The 22,341-nt window shown below is 33.0% G+C and overlaps 1 protein-coding gene across 50 annotated transcripts in view; it reads left to right on the top strand.

The window, feature by feature from the left end:
• The window catches only part of cacna1da (calcium channel, voltage-dependent, L type, alpha 1D subunit, a), a 174,670-nt gene that overhangs the window by 125,630 nt on the left and 26,699 nt on the right, over positions 1–22,341 (top strand). For 15 of the 50 annotated variants that reach the window (XM_073915657.1, XM_073915656.1, XM_073915655.1 and 12 more), the window contains 5 exon segments: positions 4,577–4,660; positions 18,932–19,060; positions 20,758–20,823; positions 21,160–21,251; positions 21,440–21,599. In XM_073915657.1, the coding sequence (XP_073771758.1) occupies positions 4,577–4,660; positions 18,932–19,060; positions 20,758–20,823; positions 21,160–21,251; positions 21,440–21,599 (531 nt within the window). 50 annotated transcript variants of the gene reach the window in all.

The raw sequence follows: 22,341 nt of genomic DNA, 5'->3' as shown, positions 1-22,341 counted from the left end.
AGGTCTTAAAAGATATTAAATTTCACTCTTGGATTCCTGTATATACTCTGTTTTTTCACCACTGACCAGTCAACGCCTGAAAATTTAACTTGGGGAAGGGGGGGGTGCAAAGGTTCTTGTCTTTCTGATTGGTTAGTTTTTGTCACGTGACTCATGGTGGATTCATTCAACTGGGCGCTGAGGTGCGTCACCTTCATTAGAAATAATGAACTTGTGTGAACTCTATAAAAGACACAATATGCGAACAGCCCCTAAAAGGAGCTCATTTGCAATCTCCAGCAGTTGATCGTGTTCTTGCACAGACATGCTGGAATCACCTGATTTGTTGAGAGGGGTCTGGATGCAGACCTGGTTCAGTGCAATCTGAGCTGCATCCAATGCTTTTTAATGGGCTCACCTAAACCCACCCCTAACCCTACCTCTCACCCTGACGTCACTCGTTCAATTTGAGTGCATTTTGTCTGACATCTTAGCTTGCATCAAAAAGCCTGCATCCAGATACTATTGGATTTGTTGACAAATGGGTTGCGGATCCATCGGCAGTTCATGGATCCTTCAATGGGCCTTTTCCCCTTTGCAAAGACGTATGTTTCTTACTCATTTTGCAGCTTGTGGGTTAAATTTGGGTGCACAAGTCACCGAGATGTAAACGAAAGAACACAGTCATTTTTCTAAATAAAAGATTTAAAAGATTTATTATTATTGAAATTAAAATTATTAATTGAATTAAAAGATTTCAGACTCAGGTAATAAATAAAATGGAAATAATTAATGATTTCTTGTGCTGCCCGTTACTAATTGATCCACGGACTGGTATCCTGTGGTTGAGAACCACTGCTGTTGACAATCGTAAAAAAAAATTACTTAAGCAGGCTAAAAATATTGACCTTAAAATAGTTTTAAAATAATGTAAAACTGCTTTTATCCTGTACGAAATAAAACAAATAAGACTTTCTCTAGAAGAAAAAATATTATCGGAAATACTGTGGAAAAAATCCTTTGTCATCATTAAACATCATTTGGGAAATATTTGAAAAAGAAAATCGCAGGAGAGTTAATAATTTTGACTTCAACTGTATACAGCAGCTCCCTCCTCTATATGTCTTCCTTTTGTACTTAGCATTACTTGCATCCCTATACAAGTTCATATTAACATCCTTCTCCCCGTTGAAAACTTTCACACATGCAGATTTGTGTTCAGAAGAAGGACAGAATGCTAGTAAGCCTCTCGTGTGTTGTGCAGTGCTGTCGTTTGCACTTTTTTTTCCAGTGTGGCGTGACTTGAAGTGTCTCTCAGACAAACAGATTCGGTCCATAATCTGACAATTTGACAAATGCATGAACTTGGCATGTTATGTAACAAGATAGTCAACTTTTTCGCACAGTAATACACTCAAAGTATTAGTCCTGATTTTAAGATTTATTTTCGAATGCCTTTTGGATTGCACAGTTCTAACATAAATGAATTATATTCATCAGTTGAATAGTATAATGAAACAGTTAAGAAAGGATTTCTGTGATTACCAATACAAATGAACTGTATGTGTTTTAAACAGACAGTAATGAGGTTTATAAATTTATTATCATGCAATCCAAATCGTTTCAGGCTCTTAAAAGGTTCAGTTTGGTTTAAATAGAACTGTTAATAATTCATTTCATTTTTTAAATAAACCAAATTTAGTTACAGTTGTAGTAATTTTGGTGTGTTTTTATTACTTTAAGTATATAACTTTTATTATTTATGGTATTTTATTTATTAGGTATGAAAAAACTATTTTTATAATAAGATTTGATGTAATTAGTTTAATGACTTTAGACTTAGTTAATTCACTATTGTAACCCCGATTCAAAGTATTTTAAATAAATTTATTTAATAAAAATGTTTTAAATTTGGTGTGTTTTTATTACTTTAAGTATGTCTATATAGCTTTAATTAATTTTGAGGTACTGTAAGGGGTAGTTAGGTAAAACCAAATGTTTCTATAAGATATGATAATTTATTTATTCTTAGTTAATTAACTATTAAAATCCTGATTTTAAGCTTTTTAAATTAATGCATTATATTTTTTTTAAGAAATAATTTTTTTTTTTTTATTAATTTGTTTTGTTTTTAGGGAAAAAATGAATCTCATTCAAAATAAAAGTTTGTTTAGACATAATTTATGTGTGTGTACTGTGTATATTTATTATGTATATTGGGGGTTGCACCGACTTGTCTACTTTAATGCTTTGCCGTGACACTTTTTGATTGATGTCGACTAGTCACGCTGTGCAGATCACATGTTTTTTGACCTAAACTACATGCAGCTTTACACACTAAGGTGGTTTGCTGAATAAAAATGCCCTCAGATTATTTAAAGTCATTTTTAAAATGTTATTTTTCTCATGTCAAAGATTCACGTGAACTTCGGCAAACAGATGTCAGTTAGATACCTCCATGCAAATACCCTAGAGCATATGCTAGCCAATCACATTTTTGCAACCCTGGAAAAGTAATGTTATTTGGCTGTTGCCCTTTGCGAGACGTAGACACGGACATTTTGCGAATGAACCGTGAAGTGCGCAGCTGCGGAGGTGTGACAAACTTCAAAACATCCCCAGTGAACACTGTAAAGTCGTTTAGTGAGAAGACGTCTGATAACCAAGATGAGCCAGTAACTGCAAAAAACGCCAGACTTAAACAGGATTTTGAGCAGCTTTTTAGGACGCATGATCATAGCGTTATAATATGCATCTGAGCAAGTCTCTGACAGTGTAATATGGCTTAATGTTATAGCCTTTGTCTTTCATGCATTATGTTATGAGTCTGTGTGCTGAGGACGTATAATAAAATATCTGTTATTGTTACTTTTTACTAGAACATGCATGAGTAAAGGCCGTATTAGGCCGTACTCACACTATGTACAGTTGCTTCGAACCGGGCCAAAGCACGCTTGTCCCCCCTCCCGTCTCCCCCGACGGCCCGCACTCACACTTCAATCGCTGTTTAGTGAGTGCTCTTGCTCAGCACAGTGGAGATTTCTTTAGTTATATCGTTTCAGTCGTATGATATGCAGTGACATGCAGTCAAATATTTCGCCAAACAGTCCTTAGAGATGCGGCGACACGCAGTCAGATATTTCGCCGAACAGATCCGCCACTTTTGGTGCTCATAAACAATCATAAAGCCCTCGTGCTGCAGGAATGAGGAGGTTTGCTGAAGGTGCGCAGCTGTCGTGCAGTGAGGGGTTTGCGTATTTATTAAACTACGGCAGTTTGCGTTCATTGAACGGTAAGAATGATTTAAAAATCCATATGAAACAGTCCCTTAAAAGTCACGTCTCGCTTTCAGTTTCGGGCTTTGGCGCGTTTTGCACTCACAATACAAGCGTACCAAAGCCTAAGTGAACCGCACTCAGGCACACCTCTTCCAACCGGGCCAGGGCCGGCCAAGTGAACCGTGCTTGAGCCCGATTCAGCGCGCACACACTTCTCAAACCACCTGGAAAACGGGCCTGGGCACGGTACTGATGGAATAGTGTGAATAGGCCCTTAGCCTGGGCTAATCTTGCATTATTACCAAAATTAAATGGTTGACAAAACTTTTGTTTTGCACTAAAATTAGTCAATAGTAATGTTGGATTTTTTTCCAAAATGTTATGAGCTGTCAAACAGCATGTGTATATATTTCCTGCAAATAAATCGCAAATTGTGGCATGTTGCAAAACATTTGCATCTAGTGTTTTATTGATGACGTCACTAGCGACTAGTTAACGTCGACTCGACTTTAATAACATAAAAGTCGACTTCAAAAAATCTAAAGTCGTTTAACCTCTAGTATATATACATACACATACACATGCATATATTTGAGAAAATGTTCATTCATATTTAGATTTGAAATAGAAGTGTATATGATACAAATTAAATATACATTTAAATATCTATGGAACAAATTACATTTATATAGTTGTGTTTATGTATGTGTGTGTATCACATATACAAAGGAAATAAAAATAATACACATAAATATATTACGTCAAAACAAACTTTTATTTTGAATGCGATTAACTGCGATTAATCTATGCCCAGCACTAATTTTTTTTAACTGTTTAATCAATTTTCCTGAATGCATAAATCTTAATTTTAGGCCTATATTTTTTTTGAGTGTACTTTGAGTGTTGATTTATGTTTTAATAGTTAAATGTAGAAGTTAAATGTAAATTGATTTATACTACATCTAATTCCTAATGACATATATATTCCCTGGCCGTCCCCAGGGGTATTTTGGGGATGCCTGGAACGTCTTTGACGCTTTGGTTGTGATCGGCAGCATTGTAGACATAGTTCTCAGTGAGATTGATGTAAGTACAGCACAGTTCTAGGCCCTGTCCTCTTATATATCCATCTTTGACTTCAGACAGGCTCAGGTTTCAGCTCAGGGTTGAGCTTCTTTCTCAACTGACACCTTGTTTCTTTGACCGCTGAGATCTAACATCTGTATTTCACACCTTCTTTTTCCCCCTCCCTCATTCTTTCTCTGTTCATTTCCCCCCCCCCTGTTCCTTGTGTGTGGTGTGGTGTCTTTTATTAACAGCATTATTTCACTGACGCATGGAACACATTTGACGCCTTAATTGTTGTCGGTAGCGTCGTAGATATTGCTATCACTGAAGTCAACGTAAGTACAACTGCTTTTCACCTTTCTAAGTGTTGAAGCCTCGCAAGAAAAACCTATCTAGTGCCCTACACAGATTACAAACACAATAATGTCTTTATTATGTGCTTCAAAACCCAGATTAAGAGGATTATTCATTTTATTTATATTTATTTTATAACTTTTTTTAAATGCAATATTTTATGAAAGTGTATATATATATATATTTTTATTTTATTTATTTTATTTTATTTTTTAATCAAGGATTCTTTAATGAATGGAAGATTCAAAAGAACAGTATTTACAGCTGGGGAAAAAAGTATTGAACATTGCCATTTTTCTCAGAAAACATATTTCTAAAGGTGTTGTTGATTTGAAATTTGTCCTGGTGTTGGTAACAACCAAAGAACTCCACGTAGCAAAGAAAACAAATCTAATTTGTTCACAAATGAAGTTATGTGTAAAAAAAAGGAGATGATGCAGGGAAAAAGTATTGAACACATGAAGAAAGGGGGGTGTAGAAAGGCAGTGAAAGCCCAGACTGCAGCTGAAATCTCTTAGCAGTTCTTCAGCAAGTACTTCACTGTAAATGAACATTAGCTGCTTCAGTCCAACATCTACATTACCAGGGTGGTATTTCAGCAAGAAAATTATCCAAAACACAGCCAAGGAAACTCTCAAATGCTTTCAGAGAAAGAAAGCTGTAGAATGGCCCAGCCAATCACCTGACTTGAATCCAATATAATATATATATATTAAAGATTAAATTTTGATAGACAAGACCCAAAGAGCCATCAAGACTTTTACACTCTTTTGAAAAATACGTTTCAGTAGTTCAGTACTTTCTTCTTGTGTCATTTCATTGTTATTACACACAACAAGATTTTTTTCTTTTGTTTTATACTTCTGTTTGTATTGTTTGGGTTTTCACCTAAATCTTGTTCAATTCCATGTCAACAGCTTCTTAAGAAATTTCATTCCCAGGAAAACATCGTGTTTAGTACTTGTTTTCCCAACTGTATTTAATTTAAATAAATACGCTTAATATAATGTATGATTAATAAATATATTTATAATAAATGTAATATAATTTAAATATATTTTTAAAAAACCTAGTGCCCTTTACAGATTATAAATGCAATAATGTCTTTATTATGTGCTTTAAAACCCAGATCAAGTGGATTATTTATTATATTTATGTATGTATGTGTGTGTGTGTATATATATCAATATTGATAAAAAATAAAATAAAATAATTAATTTTATTTTATTTTTTATCAATATTGATGAAGTCTAGATAAATATATTTTTAGGAATCCCCAATGAACGAAAGATTCAAAAGGACAGCAGTTATTTAATAAAAAAATACATTTAATATAATGTAGTGTTTATGATAAATGTAATATAATTTAAATATATTATTTACTATAATACATCTTTATACAACTGTTCTGTCACTGCTGATCATTTAATGCATCCTTTCTAATTAAATGTAATTAATTAATTTCAGAATTATTGAAATAAAGATTACTGACAAAAATGTACTGTATATATGATGCTGTACTGTATGTATTATTCATTTCTATAAAACATCTAGCCATATGCAAAGGTGTCGATTCTGTGAATTGACTATTTTCCTAGCTTCTTTTTACTGTTTTTCTTGTAATGGCACTGATGTTTTTTGCGAGGTTTCCTAATATGTTGTCTTTGTGTTGTTAATTGATCTAACCTTAACAATATTAACAGTCACACTTTCTGTTTCCCCTGCTTATCTGATATAAAATGACACCTTGTGAACCCTGAGGACTCGGCTGCTGCTGAGAAAACAACTCAAATCTCTTAGTTTGCATTGTGTTGTGTGTGCTTGTGTTGACCAATAATTGTGTTGCCTCACATCCAAATGTGTGTAAATGCTGTGAGAGCTGCAGAAAAACATCAGCTGGTTTTATCTAATGCTTGTTCTTCAATTCTGTCCCCATAGAAACTTTTAGAGGCAAGTATGGCAAGATGTGATCCTCTGTTTGCTTGTGTTCTGCTTCACTAAGACTTTATTTAAAAATGCCCAAATATTGTGCTGGTTAATAGATGTCATCAAGATCAGTTCAGGAAATTGATTACAAGCCAAATCAGCTTTAATGATTCGTTTAGGTTGATGACTTTTAAAGGAACCAACCACCACTTTTTGGCATCACGCTTGAAATGTTCAACATCAAATCACTGATAAAATATGATAACATATTCCAAGTGGTTTTTAGTTACAGTGGGGTAATAGTTCATTTATATCTATCGTGAAAACATTTTCATTAGTTTAACAATATCTAGACTTTTATTTGATCTCACTTGTAATAATTAAATGTAAATAATACTCTTAATATAATTTAAAATTCTCAGGAGGCTGAGAAGAATGCTCATTTTAGGGGAAAAGTTCAGAGGCCATTTACTGAACTCGTTATATTATATACAGTTGAAGTCAAAACAGAATTATTAGCCCCCCTTTTAAATTATTTTTTAGTTTTTATATTTTTTTAATGATGTTTAACAGAGCAAGAGAATTTACACAGTATGTCTAATAATATTTTTCTCCTGGAGAACGTCTTGTTTTATTTCGGCTAGAATAAAAGCAGTTTAACATTTTTTAAATACAATTTTAAGGTCAGAATTATTAGCCCCTTTAAGCTATATATTTTTTCAATAGTCTACAAAACAATACATGGTCTACAGAACTATATATATATATATATATATATATATATATATATATATATATATATATATATATATATATATATATATATATATATATATATATATATACATTTAAAATTAAATCAAATTATTTTATTATTATTTTAAAATGTCATCATCATTATACGTGACCCTAGACCACAAATCCAGTCATAAGGGACAGGATGTGTTTTTTATTTTATTTAGATTTCTACATTACATGATAACATGAAAGCTGAATAAATAAGGTTTTCGTTGATGTTTGATTTGTTATGACAGGACAATATTTAGCCAAAATACAAATTGAAATTCTGTAATCTAAGAGTTCAAAATAATGGGAAGATTACCTTTAAAGTTATCTAAAAAAAGTTCTTGACAGTGCATCTTACGACCCAAAATTGTGTTTTGATACATTTACTGTAGAAAATTACAAAATATCTGCATGGACTGTTATTTTTCCTAAATATTCTAATGATTTTTGATATAAAAGGAAAACAGTACACTGTAATATATTCGACCTTAAGTTTAAAGTAAATTACTGGATAATAATTGCATTACTTTCACTGTACAGGTACTGTATGTTAATTTACAGTAAATTACTGTGAGGTAGTTCATAATAACCATAATACTGTAAATATTTCTAAATATCAAAAAAAGTGCCTGTACTAGCTTAAAGGTTCATGTGGATTCATTTCTATGTTGAATAAAATAAAGAGTGTTGGAACTCCTATCGGCAAAAGATATAGCCCTTTGTACAGTAATTTGCTGTAATCATGATGCCACAATAAAATTCTGAGTACAAAAAAATTCACAGTTCTTGTAATGTGATACTAATGTAATTTACTGTTAAAATTACAGTAACATTTGGTAATTTCTTACAAAGTATATTTGACTCATACAATGTATAGAGCTATTGCCCAAAATATTCTTCTTCAACATAAAACTGGTTTTGTGGTCCAGGGTTAAATACTGTACTCTCCAAAAAATGAGTTTGCTGTTTGTTCAAACTACTTATGTGAAATGAGCTTAAACAACATAATTGTTGAGATTTATTGGGGACAACTTAATTGTTTTATGTTCAATCCACTTAAATTTGTTATAACCTACAGTAATAGATTTGTGTTAGGACAACAATAAATGAATTGTGTGGAACCGTGCATTTTCCCTAACCTGACTTCACCAAGTAGGACATGTTGCTGGATTAACATCTATGTTGATCCTGAAACAACATTCCAATCAGCCAATCAGAATTAATGGATACGTTTACCATTAATGTTAAGTTTTACAACTATTATTCACCTCTGAATTTGGGAATCATTTACAGTTATGCTTAGGTTTATGGGTAGGGAATGGATATTGATTACATTTTTTAACAAAAATGATGTTCCGGGATCAACATAGATGTTAATCCAGCATCGCATTACTTAACAAAATCATGACGTGCCTCCATTTTTTACCTTGTATATTGAGCAAGCCTAACCAGAAAGTGATTCCTGAATAAATGTAATGCTGGTCATGAAGAGGGTGGTGCTAAAAAGTCATGGTGTTCCTTTAAGATCAATGGTGGAGTTTCTGTGTGCGATCTCTTTGGTGGTGCTTCTTAACATCTCACAGTTGCTGTCCAGCTTCAGACATATACTGCAGGGAATACACGCACACATATAGATGTATATCTGTCACACAGCTGTCATTCCGCTGTCTGAGCTGCAGAGCTATTTTCTGGAGTTTCATGTCCCAGCGTCCATATATAAATGTATATATGTGTATATTGTATATGTCCCTGTAAGTGTTTGTATTGTGGCCATGTTCATTGGATGTGTTGTATTAGTGTGTCGATTCTCTATACGTTTTGTCATTGTATTGTGTATGTGATAAGTACGGATGAGAGTTTGTGGATGTTTGTGTGACAGAGAGAATCAGAGAGTGATTGCGTCTTGTCTTTATGTCTGTTTTTTCCTCTTATCTCTTTGTTTTCTGCTGTCTTTGTGCACTTCATTGGTGATTGAAACATCAAGAGGTTTCACAAGGTCTTTTGTCAAACTTGAAGTATTATATATATATATATATATATATATATATATATATATATATATATATATATATATATATATATATATATATATATATATATATATATATATAATTGTTCTAAGTTTTTTTCAATGCAATGACAATAAATTGGACAATTAAAGAATTTAATAAAAATAATATCAAAAAATATAACTTAATAAAAAATTTTCTTATATTTTTATAATCTTACAAATGTCAGTAGTTTTTGGGTGGGAAAATAGTTTAAATGTATGTAATTTAGGTAATAATTTCTCTCTTAATCGTTGACTTATTGAATCTTTGACTCGAAAATGAGTGAAATGAGAGCTGAATCACTTTTATCAAAATGATTCACAAGAATCTTTAAATAAATAAATAAATAAATAAATAAATAAACTTATAAAATGGTGAATATATGTATCAAAACATAAAACATTTTCAAGTAAGGACATGCAATATTTCACTTGATATTCATTTTTTAATCAAACAATTGTTTCTTAAGCATGTGCACTCATAACCTTTTGGTAAAAAAGAGATATTATGCAAAATATCTGACAAAAATAATATTTATAATAACAAAAATAAATATAGGTACAATTTACCACCTTATATTGTCATGAACTATTTTCTAACTCGCTTAATTTGGTTTCTTATGCATGTGCAGTTGTGCTGTAAGGTGAAAAATAGTATTATTTAGTAAAATATATTTTTAAAAATATAAAATTATTTTGCTTCTTTGAATTGATTTATATTAAAAAACTGCTTAATTTTTTACAACATTTTAGACAAGTATAGTTAACTGTAATTAAATTACCTACACTGTAAAACCCAACAGTCCACTTTATCCAATGAAATGAGTATAGTTATCTCAAAATTTACTGAAAGTTAATTCTACTTATTTGAAAAGAGTTTTGAACTCAGTGTTGAAGGTAATGGGTTGGAAGGTAATGAAAAACCTTCAACTTAAATGGAGTAAGTTCACAGTACTCATATAGATTAGTTTTTTTTTTAACTCAAATGGTTTGTCGTAATCAGTTTCCTCAAATGGTTTGAGTTGGCTTAACTTATTTGGTTTTACAGTACTCAGTTGGTTTGAGTTCTCTTCATTTATTGAGTTTTACTGTGTTCAAATTGCTTAATTTATTCAAATGGATTAAGTTCACAGTACTCATTTGAATTAGGTTTTAAACTTAAATGGTTTGTTGCAATCGGTTTCCTCAAATAGTTTGAGTTACCGTAACTTTTTGGGTTTTACAGTGTACAAAATAAACAATTAATCCATTACTTTGCTTTTTCAATGGAAAAGTTTAATTACAGTAACTTGTTTATATTGTTACTAAACATTTGTTATACTGTATGGACCATAATAAGGGTATTTATTGTTGCTTTTGTCATTTTAAAATTGTTAATTGGCCTGACAATTCATATTTGAAACACATTTAGATTATTACAATACAGCTTTCGTATTTTTAAAGCCTTGTGAAACTCATCACTCATTGTTTTAGTGGCTTGCTAAATTCTGCAGTTATAGATATGAAGCATTGGATCAGCAAATTCCCAATGTGCCCTGATCCATCATCTTCATATCTATACCCATTCATCCCCACTCAGGGGTATGTGTGACGTTCACCCAATCTTGCAGTGGTTGGAGTGACTGGTTTGCCCATCCCCTGTTGCATGCTGGGATATGTAGCCCGCTAACATTAGCTTGATTTTCTGCAGATGGCGCTCGGCCACCCGCTCCATTCTCCTCCGGTCAGTGCCCCAGGCGGTGTAGTTTTAAAGTTTGAATCATCTCATCTCTTTCAGTTCCTCTTGTTCACCTCCAGACAGAATGGCCCTGGAGCTCAGAGATGATTAAAAATAGATAATATAGCGTCCAATCATAAAGCAGCATCAGTCTAGTATACAGAGATGTTCCTGAAAAAGAGGAATAGAATTGAACAGTGTCTTTTTGGAAGTGTTGGACTTTTCTATAACTTTTATTAACTACGCTGTTCAAATAAACCAGTCAAATTTACAGTGAAAAAACAGCAGCTGTGGATGCCAGAACTTTACAGTTAGAAATATGGTGCAAACCGTAAAATAAAGTTCTCAATTTTAACGGTAAACTACTTTATATCATTATTTTATCGTATATGGGACATTCTACCAGAAATGTACATTTTCACTTATACAAAATGTGACAGGGCCTGACTTAAGCTTGTTGTCCTACAAAAAATCATACAAAAACAAACATAAACTCATACAATTTAATGATAGAACGCATCCTTGATCACTATAGCTGTGTCTCATTTCAGAGGCTGCAACCTCCGAGGCATACATTCAAAGTGCGCTGCGTCATCGCGTCGCAAAGAAGGCTGTCTCGTTTCAAAAAAGTTCGAAGGCTCCTTTAAATGCAGCCTCAAAATGCATCCTTCGTTTCCCTGGTAATGAAGGATACAACTGCTGGATCCTTCGCGGCCTCGAACATCTCAACATTCATTGCGCGCTGATAACATCAGGATGTTTTTTAAGAAAACTCTGGATTTAATGTATGAATTAGGTTTTTTTTTTTACCTGGAAATCTAAACACATGTTGAAAAAAACAAAAAGAGTATGACATGTCTTAATAAAAAGTGATTTTATTAACAGTTTACATTTTTATGTGTACATGTATGAGTCAAAGGAAATATATTTCCAGCTTTGCCTTCAGATCGCTTAAAATAAGTTTTAAAATCGCTTTGAAAAAAAAAATTATTACAAGTTTTTTTACTGCTTATAAACGGCAGCTGTTACAGTTGCCTTATGATGAGATCTGTCCTCTGTAGGCTTGATCATCTCATTTCAAAACACTCGACTGTCAGCTTCTTCTCCATCATGTCACTTCTGTGTCAAAGCCTTAAAGATGTATTGCACGCATATTGGGCCCTATCATACACCCGGCGCAAGGCGCGACGCAATTGTTATTTGCTAGTTTCAGCTCGACGTAAGTGTCATTTTGACGTTTTGCACCACACTGTTTAAAAAGCATATACATTTGTGCTCATATGTGCCCCCATAGGCGTTCTGGTCTAAAAAAGAGGTGTGTTAAGGCGCATTTCTGGCGCCTTGATATTTCGAACATCTAAAATAGACTGTACAATAGACTAGGTCTAAAGTCCCTCCCTTAAACATTGCGTATTACACACAGGATGTACAGCAGTACACAAATATCTTTACAAATGAAAAAGAATTAAATTAAATAAAATAATACAAAAATTATTGTTTTCTACATAAATGTAAAAACCATACTTTCATGCCTTCTTCATCTCGGGGGGCTTTTTCTGTTTATTCATTACAATTTGCTTTAGTATAATGTTATGATTAGTAATAGTATTGTTTATTTTATTTATATTTGTTTTATTAAAAACACGCTTAGATTTGTCCACCTGTCAGTTTTTGGACCATATGGGGCACAGCATGTGTATTTGGAAGTAACACTCTTCGTTATGTTTGTTCATTTATTCGTTGGAAACTAATCTTTGTGCTTAACAAACAAAATTAATCATGTAGGCTAATAGATGTCTGTGCGTACAACACGTTTCCTTGCCCACGAGAGTGAAAGTGAAAGCAAGGAATGAGGAGATACATCCTCTCACTGTAGGTGCTCTGTTTAACTGTTTTCTCGCTAGTGAAGTGTTCAGTTTTTTCATTTACAAAGTCAGCCATGTAAATAGCAAATCCGCTATGGCGCGACGCAACTGACTCTTGGTGTGGGAGATGAGACTCTGATTGGTTTATTCTCAAAACACACCCATAACTCATTGTGAATAAGCTCAACCCTGTTAGACCATGCGCAAAGGGATTTTTCCATCGTTAAAATAGTAAAAGTGGATTCGGATTAATGCTTTTGCGCCCTGCGCTTTGGACTTTGCACCTGGATCATCAAAATAGAGCACATTATGTTAAACTGAATGCAAGTTAAACAGGACTGACCAAAAACATGGGGACAATAGTACTTTTATTTGTATTATATATTTGTAGTATTTATTTGTAGAATTTATTGATAGTTTTATGTTTTTAATCAATTTATTTGAATGATAACAACTTAAGCTTGCTCTTTCTGAAGTTTTTTTTCTCTCTAAATAAGAAATTTTAGCATAACAAAACAATTAAAGCTGTAAGTTCAATTAGCCTGAGGGCAAGAACAGTGACAGGGTTTGAACATTTCTAAAGTGTTTTTAATGAAGGAAAAAAAATGGGAACCAAATGAATGACATATTCCTTTACAGAACAACTCACAGAAATCAACCAACAGCCCATTTTAGACATTTTTGGGATGAAATACTTTTTATTCACTGTATTAATGTTTTTATTTCAGGGACAGATAATGTACGTTTCTGGTAGAATGTCCCATATTATATACCAGTGTTTTGAAGTACGAACGTCTATACATTATAACTTTTGTTACACAGATGAAAACACAACCAGAATGTCACCTAAGCTGATCACAAACAACTTTTCCCAGGAGCAGAGAAACATACTAATATATAAAATAACTACTAAGTGCTATCATGGTAACACACATAGAAATTAAATAATGCAATAAACATTATTTATCAACATTAAATCTCAAATAAAGCTCTAATGTACATCACTGATGAGAAAAATAACTCAAAAGAACCCCAGTATTGTCAACAAAAAGGCATAAAGTGAAGTGTCATGCAGAGAATTCTGCAAAAGTCAATTTATGGTTATTTATTGTATATATTAAGGAAACTTATTGTTAACCAGGTTACAGATTTTTGATTTAGCATTTTTTCACTGTTGAAATTACCATAATTTTTTACAGTGTAATGTTAGTTAGTGGAATTCAAGTGAAATCACATCTAACAATGTGTGTTGAGAGTGATGAGATGCAGTTAATATCTCTGTGTGTCTGTGTGAGTGACTGTCTGTCTCTCTGTTCTGTCTCTCTTCAGTGAGCTGTTAGAGCTTGAGTAGAGCAGGTGTGTAGACGTCAGACAGGCTGCATGACCTCATCTCTGCCCTGCCCAGCGCTGACTCTCTGACTGACTGAATTACATGCCATTTCACTTTGCTTTCCTTCCTCTTATAACTTGTTTTTTAATTTTCTTTTCTTTTTTAGAACTTCTCTTTCCTTCTTACTTTAATTTTTTTTTCTGCTTTCCTTCCTGTTGCAACTTGCTTTTTAAATTTTATTTTTTTTGGTACATTTCTTTCTTTCCTACTTTTTACATTTTTTACTTTTTAAAATATTTTTTAATCTCTTAATTTTTAAATCTTATTTTATTTTTTGGTACTTCTCTTGCCTTCTATTTTCCTTATATTCTTTCTCTGTTTTTTATCATCCCTTAAATCCCTGTTTCTTTCTTTCTTTCTTTCTTTCTTTCTTTATGAATCTCTTTCTTTCTTTTGTTATTTGTTTCTTTTCTTTCTTTTCTCTTTCTTTCTGTTCATTTCTTTCATTTGTTTTTTTGCATTTCATTTATCATTCCTCCAAACGTCCATTTTTCGTTCTTTTTTACTTTTCTTTTATCACTTTTTTCTTAAAATATTTTTTCAACTTTAAACTTTTTTGACTTTCAACATTTTCAATCTTACAATTACCAAATTTCCTTTTTTATTAAATTGTATATTTTCACTTTGACCTAGTTTCCTCCCCCACCTTTTTTCTTACTTTGTTTTTTCTGTCTTTCCTTCCTTTCTTTTCTATGTTTATTCCTTGCTTGTTTATCTTTTCTTTCTATTTTTATCCTTCCTTATTTTTGGTTCCCTTTATACGTTCTTTCCTTAGGTTTTTGCTTTTTCTTTCCATCCATCGGTTTTCTTTCCCTTTTTATTTTTCTTTATTTCTTTTCTTGAAATTTTTTTCAACCTTTTCAACTTTGCTTTTCTCATTCATTCTTTCTTATTTGCTTTCTACTTAGCTTTCTCATTTTTTTCCCTCATTCTTTCTGTAAATGTTCTTTTTGCTTTTTTGTTTGTTCCTTTTTCTTAAATTTTTCTGTACTTCCTTGTTTGCTTTTCTGTCTACTTTCGCATTTCTTTCTTTTCTATTTTCTTTCTCGCCTTCCTCACATCTTGTTCTAGTTTTGTTTCATTTCTTTCTTTCATTCTGTCTTCCCTCTTGTTTTCATTTCCTTTTTCTTCTTTGCTTCCTTACAAACCTGTCTGTCCCTTTTTGCTTCCTTCTTTTGGTTTTCTTTCCTTTATTTTCCTTTCACCTCGTTCTTAAATCCTGTCCTTCTTTGATTGGACACTCGTCTGTTCTCCTGCATTGGACTGTGAGAGCGCCCTCGAGTGGTGTCTCGTCTTCAGTGCTCATGCATGGAGATGCTCTGCAAAACTGAGCTCCTTCAAGTCTTGTTGCTGTTATGGCAAGAACGTGTCTTCCAGAAAGACTTTGTATGTTTGAAAGCGTGCGCACATGTGCCTGACTGCTTAACGCATGCACCATCAACGGCAATGCAACGGCTGCAAACTGCATCTTATCATTTCTGCTTCTCATGCAAATGCAAACAGTTTATGTTAAGGGTTTTCAGGTTGTGTGAGTGAAGCCATGTCTGTCTGGAGTCTGTTCTTTCTGCACAGATAAAGGATTCGTCCTTTTTTCGTCCTTTTTTCTGACTTCATGCTGGATTTTCTCCCCACTGTGTGTGAGTGTTTAAATGTTGTTGAATGGGTTTTGGTTTGTGTTCTTTCAGGGTCGAGAATGGATTTGTTCTCAAAGCAAATGGGCGGATGTATATTTTGTGCATGTTTAGTATGCTTATCTTACATTTAAAACACTTTGTTTGCAAATAAATAAATAAATAAAAGGGTTATGTTATTAGTTGACACATTTATCTAGTAGAAAAATTATGACGGGATAAATAATAAAAGTAAATAATTGAACTTTATGTAATTAAAATGCTTTGTGTTTGCTTCTTGGTAAAAGTTGCCAGGTTGCTGTTAGTATCTTTTAAAAATCAAATAACTGAAAATGGGAAATTTTGTTAGATGGAAACTGGAAAATCAGGAATATACTTCAGTTTATTTAGATTTTATTTTTTATTTTTGTAGTTCTGCTTAAACATACCTAAAATACAGAAAATGGCAACATATACACATTCTGAAAACGTCGCCCTATATACATTTCTAGAGACTGGTATGTAGTTAGAGATATGTAAGGCTGCATTTCGTCTTTAAAACGAGTGCTATGTGGCGGTTGGACAGCGTTCCTTTTTCTTGTTTACCAGCTGACCGTTACTAGTTTGCCCAGTGGCTCGCTGCTTACATTGAGAGACTGGTGATGTCGAGCAGCGTTGACTGCTTCGACGGGGTTTGAGTCAGGCAAAGAACGTTTCCAGAAAGCAGGTAAGACAAAAACTAAAATAAACAAGTAAATAACAGGGTGAGAATGTAGTCGTATCAGAAAATGTAAAAATCAGGCTGTTGTGAGGGCTTTTCTTTTTCTGGATTCCTGAGTGGGTTAGTCGATCAGGCAGTCGGCCTCTAGTGGATTTACATGAGAAGAACAGGCGTTAATGGCACTCGCAGGAGAAATTTGAGATCTGAAAAAGTGTACACAGCAACCTCTGGCGGATTTCTGTGAGAAAACAGGCGCACATGGCACTCGCGAGAGAAATTTGAGATCTGAAAAAGCGTACATAGCAGCCTCTAGTGGTTTTACGTGAGAAGAGCAGGCGCGAATGGCACTCACGAAAGAAATTTAAGATATGAAAAAGCAACCTCTGGTGGATTCTCAAAACAAAAACTGCAAAAAAGTACATATTTGGCACTCTCCAGAAATGTATAAAGAGGTACGTATTCAGAATGAGCCTGGGTTGGAAAATGGTGTCGTTTGTCAATTTATAATACTTTTTTTTGGTTACTCTCTGAAAAAACATGATTTATTGGATTTCTTATATTTTTTAAAGGTAAGTGGTTGCAAACACTTTATATGGGCTGAATTTAAACAAATAGATTAAATGTATTAATGTTCAACTTAATTGGTTAGTTTAAAATCAGCTCGCATAAATTGTTTACAAACATAAACAATACCTTAAAATTTTTTTGTAAATTCAATGAATCATTTTTTTCAGTGCAGGTTTGTTAGTTGACATGAATGTAGAAAAGTATCAATTTTATAATGTGGCATTAAGGGTTTATTTTACTTGTGTGTTTCTGTTGCTTAGCATTTTTTGGGATACATTCCTGTGTGTGTGTGTGTGTGTGTGTGTGTGTGTGTGTACTTTACTGTACTGTACTGTATGTTGAATGCTGTCTCCAGCTTATTATGTAATCCACGGAATAGAAATAAGGTCACATGACGGACCTCTGTGTTATGTAAGCCCCTTATGTGAATCTAGTCCTGTTTGTCTCTGGTCATTGGTCATTTTTCAGCCAGTTCTGAATGGAGGATTGTCTGTTGCAGACGTTTAAGCCATTTTGCTGTCGGGTATAAATGCTATTCTCGAGTGTGTGATGACATGAGAGTCTGCGGGTGTTGTGAATGCGTTTAAAAGCATAAGTGGCTGTGCAAACGTCATGTGTGAGAGATTAATTCAGGTCTTTGATTTTAAAGCCCACAGAGGCACCTCAGGTGGATGAGTCGGGGGTAAGAATTTCTGCCCCTCTTGGGCTTTTCTGCCCAGTTTTACAGTCTGCATTCTTTTTCAGGTTTCCGTTTGAGTTTTGAAATCTTGATTAAAACATTGTTGCCTCTCATCTTAACCCACCCCGACTTCAATTTGATGTTTGATTTCATTTGCTTTGGTTTTGCTTTGGTTTTACATTCTTTGACTTTTTTGTCGATTAAGGGAGTGTCACCCAAACGTGACAAACTGTGTGTGTGTGTGTGTGTGTGTGAGTGTGTGTGTGTGGGGTTATCAGCCCCTCACGTTTGTAGCGCTGACACTGCTGCATGGTTAAGGGGCCCCTGTGGTCAGATTAGGTCGGATTGGACCAGGTAAGCTTGTGACCTCAAACTGACCTTTCCCCTATATGAGGTTTTGGGGCCCGATGTAAGTTGGCATGAAGTAACCTTGGGTCAAGAGAGCCATGCTTGCGCTGATGCGTGCGGTCAAGTATGGCAAGGTTTTTCTGTTTTTTATCCAGCATGCACCCTTCTGCCCCCTTCCTCTCCTGTCTAGGATGTAAGCATGAAACACAGGGTCTCTGGCAGTGTTTCTGGATCAGTCAAACCAGCTGTTTTTAAAAGACCAATTCTAAATTCTCATAAAAATCCAAAATCAAACAAAAAGTGCTCAGGGGTTGTTTAAATAATGTGTTGGTTCTCTTTGGGTACGGGATTCATCAGAATAAACAGCAAAAATCAGTCCAAGGCACTTGAAAAATGTGGAAAATATATAAAAAAGCCTTTACTGACATGGCTATTTCTTGATTTTAAGCTTGAATTAAACATTTTGGCTGCTAATGGGTAACAAATGATGTATTATTCTGCCCTCCGCTGGTCAGACTTTCTTAATACAGCCTGATGCCCTGTGTTAGATCTTTCCTCTGATTGGTTTACTAATGCTGACTCCGCCCTTACAGAACACTGAGGACAGCGCTCGCATTTCCATCACTTTCTTCCGTCTTTTTCGAGTGATGCGATTGGTCAAGCTGCTGAGCAGAGGGGAGGGAATTCGAACCCTACTCTGGACCTTTATCAAATCCTTCCAGGTCTGACTATTATTAGTTTATATATATATATATATATATATATATATATATACATTTACATATATATATACATATACATGCATATATATATATATATATATATATATATATATATATATATATATATATATATACATTTACATATATATATATACATTTACATATACATATACATGCATATATATATATATATATATATATATATATATATATATATATATATATATATATATATATATATATATATATATATATATATATATATACACATGTGCAATAGATCACATGTGTAGCAGTGTGATGTGGCTGTATATTGGCACTGGTGGGAGGCGTGCATTGACATGAAGCCACAGCCCGAGTGCCTTAGTGTTTCACTATTTACGTTATACAGCCACATTGTACAGCTATGAGTGTGATATTGCATTTATACAACAGTTTGATGGCATAATCGTGTATACAAGCTGTTATTAATTCACCAACATCACTTTTAGAGCTAGTATTTGAATGATTCTCGCGCGTAATGTCTAAAGCAATGGTCTAAAGCATAGTCTAAAGTGATGACAAAACAGGTGATTTCGCTGCCATTTTAAGATTATAAGCCATATAATGTTTATGATAAAATGTCATCTCGGTCTACAGAGATTTCCCAGTATTTCTCTGTTGCAATCGGGAGATCACAATATTATTGTGGTAGAAAAACAGCACTACAACATTCAAAGGAAATAGATCAACCAAGAAAGTCATTTGAAATTACACTGTTTTTCTCTTAGAGCTTATCATGCGTCTCTGTCGCCATCTTGGATGAACATTGTCAACCATGTTTGCTCAAAGACAGGCTAATTGCCGCCAATGCACTGTCTTTCAGAAGTTATAAATATTTCAAATAAGCACTATCCTTATAAATAAACGGCATCGTTGCAATCTAAACAACTACAATCTTGACTAAAAAAGCCTTAAAAGTACATTACGTTGCCTAGCAGCAGCAATATTTGTCTAACTGTAGAGTGTCCTCTGCTTGTTGCTGTATGTCGGCAGAGTAATACACAAGGGTGAAGGGTTAAGAGGCAGTACGAGTGCTGTTACTGGCAGAATATTATATCAATCAGTCAGCTTCTATATATATGTTAATTAATGCTACGCAAAATTTTCATGTACTGGCAGTGCGATCAATCTTTGATTACAATCTTTGGTTGTAAATTTACAGTTAAACATAAATAAATAAATAAAATTAATAAATTTAAAATAAATATTTTAACTGCTAAAATGTTATTGGAATGTTATGTGTTTCTAGTTGTTTATACACTTACACTTTTTAAATAAAGTGCTTAATACACTTCTTTTAAAATAATAATACATTTTTGTGCATAATGCAATTAATCGCAGAGACAACAATGCAATTATTCGCGTGTAAAAAAGATACAATATTAAATATATTGACATCTTTTCCCCCTGTGTTTTATCACAATTGCAATTTATTAGACAAGAAGTTCTTTACACTATACGTTTGCAAGAAAATTATTTTTTTATATTCTTGTATTCTATATATTATTATGTTTTTGTATTAAAAATATTATGCTTAGTAATATTATGCATCATTAAAAAAATTATAATATATGATAATGTATTTATTTATTTATTTATTTATATATATTTAAATAACATAATAAATTATACATTTTTTTATATTCTTTTTTCAGGCACTGCCTTATGTTGCTTTGCTGATAGCCATGCTCTTCTTCATCTACGCTGTCATTGGCATGCAGGTGAGTTTCATAATGGATTTTAAGTGCAAACAAAGTTTTTTTATTTAATACTGTGGTTATATATTTTTTTCTCCCGCGAATGAAAATTGACTTTTAGTTAAACAAATCAAAGTATTTCACATTTTTGGAGTATCAAAAAGGAATGTATATCTAATCTGCTGTTTATTTTGAAGATTGTTTACAGTTTTGATGCGCTGTAGACGGTTGATATTTTACCTAAAATGCTAATCATCCATGTGTGGTTTACTTAATAACACATGATGTGCACAGATTGACATTTTAGCACGGCACAGAGCAACTTTATTTACCATCAGAGGACTTCACTCTGTTATTCAGGTGTTTGGGAAAATTGCCATGGTGGATCACACTCAAATCAACAGGAACAACAACTTTCAGACGTTCCCTCAGGCTGTGCTTCTGCTCTTCAGGTCAGGAAACGGCACAGTGAATGTGCGAAAGCTAAAACATCAGGGTTTTAAACTTTTATGAAGATTATTTGGCATTTGTCTTGTATTTTTTCTTTCGAATATACCTTAATTATACATTTCCTTTGTTTTACCAGTACGTTTTGGTGTTTTAGCGCAATGAATTCAATTTGGCTGTTATTTGGGTGTAGGTGTGCTACGGGTGAAGCCTGGCAGGAGATCATGTTAGCATGTATGCCAGGCAAGCTGTGTGACCCGGAGTCAGACTATAATCCTGGGGAAGAAATGACCTGCGGGAGCAGTTTCGCCATCATCTACTTCATCACCTTCTACATGCTCTGCGCCTTCTTGGTACATGCACACACTAACTGGAGCGTTTTTAGAGTTACTAGAATAATTTAATGTATAATATCACCTGTTTATTTTATTTATTTTTTTATTTATATAATTTTTTTTTAAATTGATTTGTTATTATTATTTTCTTTTTAATTTAATATTATTATTTTTATTTTGTTTTGTTTACTTTTTTTGTTTTGTTTTATTTTTTTTTACTTTTTATTTTATGTATTTATTTATAAAATTAAATTTTTTTTTGTTTTATTTATTTTTGTTTTGTTTTTATTTATTTATTTATTTATTTATAAAAAATATTTAAAAAAATTGTTATTTTGTTTATTTTTTATAATTTTTTTTGTTTTGTTTTATTTAATAAAATTTTTTTGTTATTTTTTATAATTTTTTTGTTTTGTTTTATTTAATAATTTTTTTTTTGTTATTTTTATTTTATTAATTTATTTACACATTTTTATTATTAATTTATTTACTGTTATTTTTTGTTTTGTTTTATTATTTTCTTTTATTTGTTTTGTCTTATTTATTATTTATTTAGGTATTATTATCCATCTTTCGGATGAGACGTTAAACCGAGGTCCCGACTCTCTGTGGTCGTTAAAAATCCCAGGATGTCCTTCGAAAAAGAGTAGGGGTTTAACCCCGGCATCCTGACCAAATCTACCCACTAGCCTCTGTCTGTCATGGCCTCCCAACCATCCCCATACCATAATTGGCTTCATCACTCTGGCTGTTTCTCAAT

This window comes from Danio rerio, chromosome 11 (assembly GCF_049306965.1).
Source record: "Danio rerio strain Tuebingen ecotype United States chromosome 11, GRCz12tu, whole genome shotgun sequence".
NCBI classification, from domain to species: Eukaryota; Metazoa; Chordata; class Actinopteri; order Cypriniformes; family Danionidae; genus Danio; species Danio rerio.
The sequence above is the reverse complement of the archived record's forward strand: the minus strand, read 5'-3'. Positions and strand labels throughout refer to the sequence as shown.